This window comes from Dermacentor albipictus, chromosome 5, assembly GCF_038994185.2.
Source record: "Dermacentor albipictus isolate Rhodes 1998 colony chromosome 5, USDA_Dalb.pri_finalv2, whole genome shotgun sequence".
In the NCBI taxonomy this organism is placed as follows: Eukaryota; Metazoa; Arthropoda; class Arachnida; order Ixodida; family Ixodidae; genus Dermacentor; species Dermacentor albipictus.
This window is the reverse complement of record NC_091825.1, coordinates 151,116,296-151,128,705: the sequence shown is the minus strand read 5'-3', so window position 1 is coordinate 151,128,705 and position 12,410 is coordinate 151,116,296. Positions and strand designations below refer to the sequence as shown.

Sequence of the window (12,410 nt, the reverse complement as noted above, 5' to 3'; positions counted from 1 at the left end):
GGCTTTAGTCATTGATTGATAATCGTGACTTCACTCTGTGTATGTGCTTTGGATTGCATCTTGGTATTTAATTGTTTGGTGACCATATCGGCTTGAGTTACTTTAGCACTCTCTTTGAATTTCAGGATTTGGAGAACTTTCTGCGCAACCACCCGGATGACCGGATCCCCAAGATACAGCAGCTCTCTGAGGAGCTTGTGGAGAAAGAGGTGCTAGTCGGGCTAGTCCAGCATGAAGCAGAGTCGGTCGTGAAGCGTTGGGAAGAGCTAACTCGGCAGGGCAGTGAACGGCAGCAAGTTCTTGAGAACAGCATTGTGCAGTACCAGAAGTGTGAGCGGCAGATCCTGAGCGTCCAGAGCTGGATGAATCACATGGACAATGCGCTGCAGAACAGGCTGGACAATGACATCAGCGCCCAAGACGTGCCTGACGAGTTGGCTGTGAGTACTGCTGCGCTTTCCTCATGTGGATCACACTAATTACAGACAGAAACTGTATAACCACAATTACCACAGTGGTTGTCCCTTTACTTTGTCTCATGCTGACTTGGTATCTGTCGTCTCTTTTAAATTTGAGAATGGTTGCTGCATTTGCAGGAATATGTGACCTCAAATACTATAATGATACCGGAACATTTGATACCTGCTGCAGTAGCTTAATGGCTGTGGTGTTGTACTGCTGAGGCCAAAGTCACAAGTCCGATCCTGGCGACAGCGACCGCATTTCGATGGGGCCAAATACAAACACGCATGTGAGATTAGGTTCAGATGCATGTTAAAGAATCCCGGGTGGTCAAAACTAATTTGAACTCCCTCCCCTGCGGCACGCCTCGTATTCAGATCATGGTTTTAAAATTGAAGACCTTAAATTTAAATTAATTTAGGAAGTTTTGATGCCTCATTCACATTAAGTATATTTTATGTTATAGTATTTGGAGGATGGTTCTAAATTACAATCTGCGGTGATTCGTCAAGCTGGAAATTTTCTAGAAAAAAATGCGGTGCTATTTTTGGGCAGATAGAGTGTGTGAGAACCTTCGATCTTTGATGAGGGACTGTCTTTGTTCTCTTAGTCATGAGCAGTGAACAGTAGCAAACTATTCAATCAACAGCTAATAAATATTCAGTTTGAAAATATTTGGCCCAAATTATTATCCCCTTCGAAATCGCTTTGAACTCCCAATCAACTATCCATACATGCCTGGCAATGCTGGTGGACAAATATAGAACAAGTACAGATTGTCATTACACCTATTTGTGCAACTTCAGTGTAAAGTAAAAAAAAAAAAAAATTCTTGGTTCTAGTAGTCAAGAGAGGGGTGTAGTCCTTGTTTGTTAGAAAAGGATAAGATGAATGCATGAGGCATTAGTGCAACGCTTCATGGTTGATTGCTTTCAAGCTCAAGGCAAAGCTATTCATGTTCTATGTAGTTGGATAATTGTGTGCACCAATAACATATTATACTGTCATTGTAACCTAGAGTTTTTTATTTTCTTGTGCAGCAATTCAAGCAAGAATTCCTTGAAAAAGAGGAGCAGCTGCAAAGCCTAAGTGAGCAGGTGGATGCATATCATGCACAAAATAGGGTGGAAGCTGCGTTACGCCTAGATGAGCAGCTGCAGCTCATGAAGGTAAGCGACATTCTTATGCTACCGTAACATTGAGATGGATGAGAACAATGATAATTCTAATAACTCAAACATGTTTTCGATTATTTCAGAATCACGGGTTCTTGCAGTCTTTGTAAGGAATACTATATACATACAGTTAAACCTCAATGTAACGAAGTACAGTCGAAGCCACCTATAACGATACCGGTTTTAACAATATATTGATTAAAACAATAAAAAGCTGCTGCCCCGTCAACTTTTGTACGCTTTCTAAAGGGAAATAACCCGCTCACTACAATGTCCCCATGTCGCATTATCAGTTGTAACGATGAAGTCTGGCTGCTGGGTGTCCGTGCTGAAAGCTAATAGAATGCGAAATCCTTGAAAAGAAAAAAGAAAAAGAGAAATGCACGCCTCTGCACTATCGCCCGCTGCCCCAACTGCCGCCGCACGTATCTCTCTATGAGAGATATGAGAGACGCATGCAAGTCTTGCGCGCCTCTCTCCCGTTGCCTTTCCACCCCTCCGAACACAAATCGGCTGCACCCATAGCTCTGCGCCCCGCCACCCTCCGAAACATGAATGCACCACACCGACTGCGCTGACAACACTGCTGGCGCTGGTCCCAGATTGCTCGCTGGGCCTTCACAGTTGGTTCTTTATTCTATGGCCCTCATTATGAGCAATTCTGCCAATGGATTAAATCGCTCGAGCTTGTCCTTGTTCGCTGCATCGAAGTCGTTCCTGGCTGCATTGTTTCTCAGCCTCATTTGATTCGCCGCCGAAACGGAAGATGGCTGATCTGCCCGCTGATCATCGGCAATGCACGACGTTGCCTATGAAAAGAAAGCGCACTACTATGGATTTGGAAACGAAGTGCTGCTAACCGCTGATGCAATCGTGGCTAATGTGTTTGCATCGAATAGCGACAGTGATGGCTACGAAGGCAGCGCAGACGCAGTAGGGCAGGCTGCCTCAGCATTGTCCCCGTGGGAGGTCCTGTAGATGATTCAGTCCCTCATGGGCTTGTTTTTGCGAAGGACCTTCCGTGGATCACCTGGATGCCTTGGAGAAGGATGGCGGTAAGCTTCGTGTAAAGCAAGCAAGGCTGACGAACATGCGGTTTTCTTGGCAAGATGCTTGTGGTGATCACGTCCCAGTGTTTCTTCTGGATTTCTCAAACCAAGATGCTGCCGTGGCAACCTTCCTGCATTTCTTTAAAAGGTGCCTTTTAGGGCCTCCAAAATGATGCCTCAGTGGAGCTCGTATGTCACTTGCTGCCCGTGACCCCTCTTGCAGCTGTTATAGCAGTAGCATTCTTGAACGCTGACAGCCGCGGCTTGTTGACAACACATGATCGGAGCGCTCAGAAAGCAGAGTTGAACAGTTAAACAAGTCAACACAATCAGAAGCAAGATGGAAGAAGGTGATGGGTAGGGAAACTGGCCTCCCCGCCATTAGTTTTCTCAGGACAGCGCTATCCCCCATTTTGATTTTTTTTTTGCAACTCGGTTATAACAGTGGAATTTTCGTGGCACTTAAATATTGTTATAAGTGGGTTTGACTGTAGGTAAAATCGGCAATTTGCTTCGTTATATCGAAATTTCATTGTATTGAAATTTTGCCTTTTATGCAAATAAGTACAGTCACCGATCGATCTTTTTTTGCACGGAAAAAGACTGTAGAATTTTCATAATTGTCAGGCAAGCGAAAAAAGCAAATTTCATTGAGAAAACAATTCATTTTGATGTCTTTGGGAGTTGGTGACGAACGATATGTTTTCATGCCACGTCAACGATATCTTCACATCGGCGGTATGAATTAAGTGAAGCCAACCGTGCTTTCGCTTGCACTCCACCCCCACAGCTGATAGTGTCGCCAGCACTGGGGCGCCGCTCTCATGAAAAGTGCCGGCAGCGGGGAGCAAATGCTTCGTCTGCCTCTTGCTCCAACGGGTCACCGAAACTTGAAATTACGCAACCTTCAATACTAAACGCGTGGGAAGACAGCTTTCATGCTGCCATGCTGTCTCGGTATGCCCACTCTTTGCAGATGCAGCAAATTACTTCTAAAGGAGGGTACGTGGTTTGTATGTGCTCAGCCATGCTTACAACCATGTGCAGCTACGGTCGAGATGCATGCCAGAAATCGACACACACCCCAACTTACCCCACACACTGTTCCCCCTCCCCCCACCCCTTCGCGCGCTCTTGATTGTGTTACCACGAGCGAGCCCCCTTCTCCCTCTTTCCCTTTGCTTGTGCGGGAAGGTGGCATTTGTGAAGCCACCATATTTCTTGTCTCACCCTCACACACTTTCACTGTTTCAATGTCTCAGGCTTGACTGAAACCAATGTCTAATATGGAGCTCCATTAGCTGTTGCAAGGCGCTGCCGATGCTGCTTAAGTGCTTATTGTTCTTCTTTACAGATATAACACAGTAAATTTAAGATATTTCGTGTCAATATCTGTGTGTAACAGTTATATGCTTATAACAAATATAGGATATAACAAAAGTATTTTTACGTTGAATTCAACTTTTTAATAACAAGGTTCGACTGTATGTACACAAGACTGTGATTACATGTAGTGAAGCAGGCATTGTGACGGTGCAAGTGCAGTTGCAGAATGAGGCAAAAAGCTGCTGAATGACATTGAATTTATGCACAGAATGTTGATCCTTGACCATGTCAAATGCACATTTGTTAGCAAAGAAAGAAGGTAATGGAAAGTCATGTTGGTGTCTAGATGCGACTAGCATAAAACCCTATTGAATATAAAGGTTGTAGTGAATTGTACGTGTGATCATAACAGTGTATAGTATAAGCATGTCTATGTGCAAGCATGTATACACAATAACAGCGTGTATATGGTTACATCAAGTCTCCACACTTTCAGCAGGTTGTGCTTTGGCATATGTTTATTGTAACAATGTATAGTAGCAAATGACCTTTCGTTTGCTCTTACTGTAATTGTTTGTATTTAACTTGGCAAGGTAGCTGCCTTGTTGTGCTGACCTGTTGCCTGAGTGCCTTCAGTTTTACATTGATTATGATGCACGTGCTGTCACTAGCTCTATTTTTGTGCAAACTACAACAAAACAAGGGCATTGGTGCTGGGTAAATTCAGTAATTTTAGCTTTCTGTCCTTCGCTAATGCTTTCATTATGCTTGAAACAAGAGATTATTATTGCTTATTTTGTCCATCTTTGTGCCAAACACAGATGAAATTTGAGGACATATCAGCAAAACTGAAAAGGTTTCAGTGCCCCAATGACCTCGACCCCAAGTTGGGAAGAATCAGCAAGTTGCTAACAGAAGTGGAGCAAGGGATGAAGCAACTTGACCTAAACTCTGAGAGCCCCGACAAGATTCAGGACCAACTTGTGCAGTGCATGGTATTTCTGACTTCTTACTCCATTGGAAAATAATCTTACGTCACAGAACTCGAATTACTAGTCAACCTGTACTAACCTCCTCCCCCCCCCAAAAAATATAACAGCAAAACATCCATGCAGCACACACATGCACACACACGTACACACATGCGCACACACGCAGGTATGCACGCACACATACGTGCACATACATACGCACGTATTCACGCACACATGCGTGCACATACACACACATACACTCCAGGAGAAAAGGCAGCTACGTGTCCTATCGCTGTGGCGTTGCATGTTTTGACTCAATTTAATTTTAGTTAAATTGCAAAAGCAAGAGTAAAAAATATTTATCATTTTAGAAAGCCTGTGAGAGAGCTTTGAAGACGCAGTTCTTATGTTGTCAAGCATTTGCTTTCTTGAATAATTTAAAATAACATGGGGCAGAGCTGGTGCAACAGTTTATTGACTGCAATGCTTGGCCCGTCACACATGATTCTGTCCTTTTTATGTACTGTCCCTTTTATCTGTCTTCTTTTCTTTACCATTTTGCTCTCTTATGAGAATGGCAAATGGTGGATTTTATCATTTATCGCTTGTACAATCCTTATGCGACAGACACAGCAAAAGATTGTGAAGAATTTAAGTGTAGGATGTGGGAGAGTGTACATTCTTGGGATACCAGTAGTCTCAGTCATGTATAGCATTATGGCTATTTCTGCCTTCGTATATGAGTACTTCTCGTCTGCAGCATTTCTACAAGACCTTAAGTGAAGTCAAGAGTGAAGTGGAGCAAGTGATTCGCCAGGGCCGGCAGCTGGCTGAGAGTGGTGAAGCGGATAGGCCGCGCAATCTCAACCAGAAGCTGGATGGCATCAAGAGTCACTACAACCAGCTAGGCGCAAAGGTGATGCGTCGTCTTTTTTGCTTCATCTCGTGTCTCACTGTGGCTATGGCCGCTGCTGTCTTTCTTCAAGCATGTAGTTGTTGTATCACAACATTGTCTGAGGCAGGCCTTTATTTACAAGCAGATATTCTTTGTGTTGTGACACTGTAAAGGAGAATTGTGTTAAATTGTTGAGGCACCAACATGCTTATGTCATCTCTGGATGCATGCTTTTGTCTTAATTCTTGTGGTCTTTGCTTGGAGACATTTGCGCCCCTCCATAGAATGGGTGCGTACATTTGACCAGCCATGGTGCCTCACTGGCTATGGAATTCTGCTGCTTATCATAGAAAAAGAAACAGTGCTTCTTCAACACAGGACACAAGGGAAGAACCACACACACTGCGCTAACAATTGCCTGTTCATTATTTTGTTGAGCCTTTTATACAAAGAACTAAGGCAGTACTGGTAAGGCTGTGAAAAGAAAACATGCAAGGGTCGAAGGAAAAAAAAGGAAAAAAACTTTGCACCCAACACATTCTTGTCACAATGCAGTAGCAAGAAAATAAATTTCTTTCTTGGACAGATTTCTTCCCATCTCTAAAGCTGTCCAAGAAAGAAATTTATTTTCTTGCTACTGCATTTTAACAAAAGTGTGTTGGGCGCAAAGTTTCGTTCCTTTTTTTCCTTTGTCCCTTGTGTGTTTTATTTTCATGGTCTTGTTGATGCTGCCCTAGTTCTCTGTATAAAAGGCTCAGCAAGATAATAAACATTCAGTTACAAGTCAGCACAGTGTGTGTGTGGTTCTTTCCTTGTGTCCTGTCTTGAAGAAGCACTGTTTTTTTTTTCTGTCATAAGCAGCAGAATTCCATAGCCAGTGAGGCACCATGGCTGGTCAAATGTATGCACCCATTCTATGGAGGATCACAAATATCTCCAAGCAAAGACCACAAGAATTAAGACAAAAGCATGCCTCCACAGATGACATAAGCATGCTGGTGGCTTTACAGTTTTCCACAAATGGTGGTTCTTTCCTTGTATCCTGTCTTGAAGAAGCACCTTTTTTGTGTGTGTGATTAAGAACCAACTAGCCTGCCAGTCAATCCTTGTCTGCTGCTTAGCAAGGGATCATGGGTTCCATTCTTGGCCACATTAACTGCATTGTGATGAAGTTAGGATGCAAAAATGGTTGTGGACTTATATTTGGATGCATGTTAAATAACCCCTGGTGAGCAAATGAATCCACAACATTCGATTATGAGGCCTTGCTGCTGAAACGTTGCTTTTGTTTAGCAAGTCCCATCAGTAATTTTATATAAAGTAAACTGTAACACGAATATTTATTCTAAATGAGAGTAGCTTTATAGGCATTATTTCTACTGTCTGTTATTTTTTTGTTTTGTTAATTTTGTCTGCCTTTGATTGAGATAAGTACCGGTCTGTGAACATTTTGTGGTGGTAGCATTTACAGGTTTATGTCTGTAAAAGACTGAAAGCTTTATCAAAAGACCTATTGTTATTGCAGTGTAGTTTGAAGGCCTCTCGGTACTACTGTACTTTCACCTTGTATGAAGGGTACTGGAAAAAAAAGGGGGGGGGGGGCGGATAAGAAATGACTTTGCCTGTGGTTTGACATTTACTCTTATCATATTTAATGCACATACATTGTCTTATAAGTATATTGCTCATTACTACTTATGATCATTGTAAGCTTTCCGCTTTGATTTGCAGTTTTGTTATAGTGCTGATTAAAATGTAACTTTATGTGTTCAATCAGGTGACGGAGAGCAAGAGTGTTCTGGAGCAAGCTCTGCGCCTAGCTCGGTGCCTCCAGAAGGAGATGATCGCCCTTCACAACTGGATGGCTGCAACAATGGAAGAAATAGAGAAGCCTCACGAAGCTGATGATGAGCTCAAGTTTGCAGAAGTAAGTGGAAGAAACATGTAATGTTTGAGCAAGTGGAATTTCCTTATCACCAATGTGCACATATGGCTTGCAAGCAAGTAAAGAGTGTACGCTCAATATAAGAACAACCATTGCTTATCGTTCAAAATAGGTCAGTCATAAATATTTAATCTTCCAATGCTTGCAGAAGCAGCTGGAGGGAAAAAAACATGTTTAAGTTTGCTTTTTGTTATTGAAGAAATTTCAGTAATGCAAATGCAACACATTTTCGGTCATCAGTAGTCGTGAATGATTCCTAAAACATTGTGGACAGGTGCTTTATTAAACAAGCAAATGTAGCGTATGCAGAAATTACTGCGTATATCCCTAGTTATCGAAAACTCTAATACTAGCCTTCTTGAGTTCAACCACACATGGCTTTTCTTACTTTCTTTTTTCTTACTGTTGCATATGAAACAGGCTATGTGGCTCACATCTGGTTGCCATTACAGCCTGTTCAATGCCTGAGGAAGGACTTGTCCATGTCTGTCTTGTGCTTATCTTTGGGGCACTACTTCTGTCCCCAGGCTTCGTCTCCACTACTTTTACAGTGTTTGCCCAATCCCTCCTCACTGCATGGGAGCCAGCAGTATATTGCGGAGACACTGTGCTCCTAGGTATTTTATACCTGTTGTTGCTGCCACTTTAGGCATCGCTCCTTTACCTCAGTACAGTTCAGTTTTATTTCCTTAGGGACAGCTTTGCTAGGGGCATTACATAAGGGTTGGGTACAGTTGATAACATACACAACAGAAACACAGGTTTTTAGAAAAGCTGGACATAAAAGCTAACTTTCACAAGTACATAAAAACAGAAAAAAAAACAGTACAAATGATATGCGAAAGAACAGATTATTTTTTACCCACAAAACACATTTTTGAAGAATGATGCTGGGTAAGTGATTGCAGCGACATGGTGGGGAATCCAATACTGTGCAGGAAAAAAAAAAAGGCAAAGGAGAAGTATTCGTATGGGAGAATGTCTGTAAGACTTGTAGTGGGTGCCCAGTTCATAGTGATATGTGTGCAGGTGGTGTGATATATGGCTCCTGATTTAGGTAACTGTAGAAGAGCTTATGAAAAAGTCAAAGGCTGGCTATAGTGCGGCGCTGTGCAAGGGGCTGTAGATCAAGTTTTGCTCGTAAAGATGATACACTTACATCATATGAGCAGGATGAATGGATGTAGCTGACCGTGCCATGCGATGAAAGAAAGTTTATGCCATCCTAAACATACCCCATAACTTGGGAATAACTATTGGGAAAGTGGCACGCTGTTAGTGACAAGGGATTCTTGGTTTTGGCATTATTGGGCAGGCATTGGAAAATTACAGATGAGTGCCCCCAAAGAGCTAACGGGCCTTTCATAATGTTGCAGTCTGCAGTGACGGAAGTGTGGCGCTAGCTGTGCCAAACTGCACTGTGAAAGAAATCCTGCGACAGGCTGTGCAAAATGTTCGTTTATGGCAGGCATAGAGTTTCTCGCTATAACACCTAGAGGGAAATCTGGTGCCACCGTCTGTGAGAGTTTCTTAAGGGGAACCGTGCCATCATGGGAATGATGGTATATGTGTCTGTGAGGCTCATGTTGGCTGGTGTTGTAAGAGGCTTCGTCTAAAATGTGGATATGCCTATACAAATAACGCGTTCTCAAAGTAAAATCTTCATAAATTGTATCCATTCACGCATATTACATCTTTACTCACCTAGAATGCATGACCAAGTGAAGAAAAGCAAGAACAGACGAGAAACTGTTTCAAACCGAGCGCGAATCTTGTGGTCTGTCCTCCAACTTTAGCGGCCCGCTGATACTTTTTACGTTTTATATAATTGTACATGTAATAACAAGTTCTCATAGCTAAACAAAACATGTTTTTGTGTAATAATAAAGCTAAAACAGCTTTTTACGTGCTGTTTTAGTAGAAAATGAATGATTGTGACAGATGGAACGGCGCTTGCCAGGCACGTCTTCAAGGTGTCCTGTCTCTCCGAGAACGATGCCAATCCGAAGTCACAATATACCGGCATTCCCATGCATACCACAGCGCAGCAGCGCCAGATTTCCCTCTAGGTAATATAGTGAGAAACTCTATGATGGCAGGTATTGCACCAGGCCTGCACTGATCTGCACCTGCTCTTAATTGGGAACACATATTTTGCACGTGCGAGAAGGTGCTGCACATAGCCCCTCTTCTTCGCGACTCACCCTCGTATGCTTTCCATCACAGCCACAGTGTATAGACCTAACCATGTTTGCCAACAGTAGGCACTGTCCATGTATTCTGTATGCTAGGCCCTTAGTGCGATCGTGTAGGTTCTGCCTATATTTGCCGCCCTCGCTTGTGCTATATCTTTTCTTTCTGGGTGGGGGGGAGGTGCCGAAGCTGTGATTTGATTATGAGGCATGCGGTAGTGTGGAACTCCCTATTAGTTTTGGTTACCTAGGCTCCTTTGATGTGCACCCAATACACATTCTTGCATTTTGCCCCCATCGAAATATGGCCGAACGAAATGGTAAGCCTATCTCACTGACTACCGCAATAATGACGACTGCCGGCGCCTGCAATCTGGCCGCAGCTCATCGTAGCGTGCTTATTTTTCACAACACGATTAACTTGGACTTAAATAAACTGACTTTCTTGGTTTTGTTGGGGCGAATAGCAAACAAAGCGTAGTGCTTGCAAGCCATCCGAGCTGCCTCGCTGATCGCTGTTTGCTTTCTGTCTGTGAGACGAAATACCATCAGATCATTGCTGGTGATCACGCCAGTGGTTTAGTACTAGGCACTGCTTCATAAAACACTTACATATTTGATCTAATGTTGTTCTGTTAAGTACTACTTAATGTGAAAAACAAACTGTAGCAGATTCCCCTGTTGTCGTGAGTGGTGATAGAAGCAGTCGTCTGGGCTGGACAATATGGGGCCGGTGAGATATCGGCTCTACGGCGATGCCGGTTGTGTATAGGCCCGCGTAATCTTAGCTGTTGGCTGCGGCTGTCTCATCACTCCAACTCTGTACCAACTGTACATGTTATTTTGTTTGAGAAAATTCATCAACGTGTATAGGTGTGTTGATGACATACACACTGCAATTTGTAGCTCTGACGGGCTGCCTGCGTACGTGAATGAGTGATAGGCTATCTATGCTGCAGGTAGCTCAATTCCTTAAGATGAAAAACAAATTGTTTACTAAATTCTTTATTGGAATGCAGAATTAACTGTGAATTAAGATTAAGCTTGTGCTTATCTTCATCTTCTTATATAACAACAATAAGATGGAACAGCAAGTTGAAGGAAAATGCTTGCATCTTAGTATAATGCATATTGAATGCAACATTTCAAAAAGTACTAACTTATACAGAGCTTCCTCTTTGCGCTAGAGCAATAAGTTACTGCTCCAAAGCATTCTTTTCGTGCTGCAAACAGCAAATTTTTCTGCTCCGAAAGCATATATTTCTGCTCCAAACTGCAATTATTCTTGCTCCGAAAGCTGCTGCAAAAGTGCCACTTCCACCACTGACTCTGGTCTGTCTGCACCGCTGCTTTCACAGGGCAAGCTGCGTGAGCTGGAGCAGAAGAAGCCCTCGATGATTGCCATTGTCGAGCTCAGTGAGGGATTGACAGCGCTTGCGCCTGGGCACAAGCTTCCCTCACTGGCCAACACTGTGCGTACCCTCAAGCAGCAGTGGGCAGCTATTGACGACAGCCTGCGCAAGAAGGTGCCCTTGGTGAGTGCTTTGCGCTTGTATTGCGCTTGTATGATTCTGTATGCGCTAACTGAAGCTCGCAAATCCTGTGTGCTTTACTTTCTTCACAATTCACCCATGCTCTGGATTCCATGCTAATGTTCTCTATGCAACAAATTCCTGCTCTTGTAGGGTCCCAAGGATGTGGAGAAGATGTTCTCCCGCTTCTGCAACCACCTGACGGCCATCAAGACGTGGCTTGAAGGTGCTGAGCTTTACTTCGTTGCCAAGACAGAGTACAAGGAGTCAGCTGCTGGGCAAAGAAAGCTCAAGGTCAGGATTCTGGCTTTGATTATATATTTTCTTTATTTATAAAATTATCATCATCATCATCATCATCATCATCATTTTGCTTTTATGACTGCGAGGTACATAAGGAATTAAAATACTAAAGAAGTGTTTGATTTCGATGTCACGATGCATAATGCCATGCATGCATTGTTTTGCTTTTGCTGGTGATTGACAGAATTATCACTGTTATTTTATTATCACTGTCGTGCAAGATGCACATGGTGTATTGGGAACTTTGTGAACATTGTAATCAGTTTAGTAGCATGACTGGCATGTCTAATGATATTGTACCTGCAATGCAAATAGCATAACACCTTCTTTAACACAGGCAAGCACCATCAACTACTCTGAAATGTGTAATGATGCATGTATATTATATATGACAGGTGGGCTTGAGCAGTTGTATTTGGTTTGGCAACTGTCAACTGCCCTAGCTGCTAGCATTGTCACTTATTCAGTGTCATTTATTTCAGTGTTTCTGCAGCAGCATTTTCACTACCTTTTGACATTCACCCTCCCTCATATTTCACGCAAAACCTCTTGTCATT

The 12,410-nt window shown here is 42.9% G+C and overlaps 1 protein-coding gene across 13 annotated transcripts in view; it reads left to right on the top strand.

The window, feature by feature from the left end:
* Positions 1-12,410, top strand: part of Dys (Dystrophin) — a 488,311-nt gene that overhangs the window by 171,455 nt on the left and 304,446 nt on the right. For all 13 annotated transcript variants that reach the window (XM_065448316.2, XM_070539180.1, XM_065448320.2 and 10 more), the window contains 7 exons: positions 126-440; positions 1,503-1,631; positions 4,834-5,007; positions 5,747-5,902; positions 7,659-7,808; positions 11,377-11,553; positions 11,704-11,844. In XM_065448316.2, the coding sequence (XP_065304388.2) occupies positions 126-440; positions 1,503-1,631; positions 4,834-5,007; positions 5,747-5,902; positions 7,659-7,808; positions 11,377-11,553; positions 11,704-11,844 (1,242 nt within the window). The remainder of the gene's footprint in view (positions 1-125; positions 441-1,502; positions 1,632-4,833; positions 5,008-5,746; positions 5,903-7,658; positions 7,809-11,376; positions 11,554-11,703; positions 11,845-12,410) is intronic.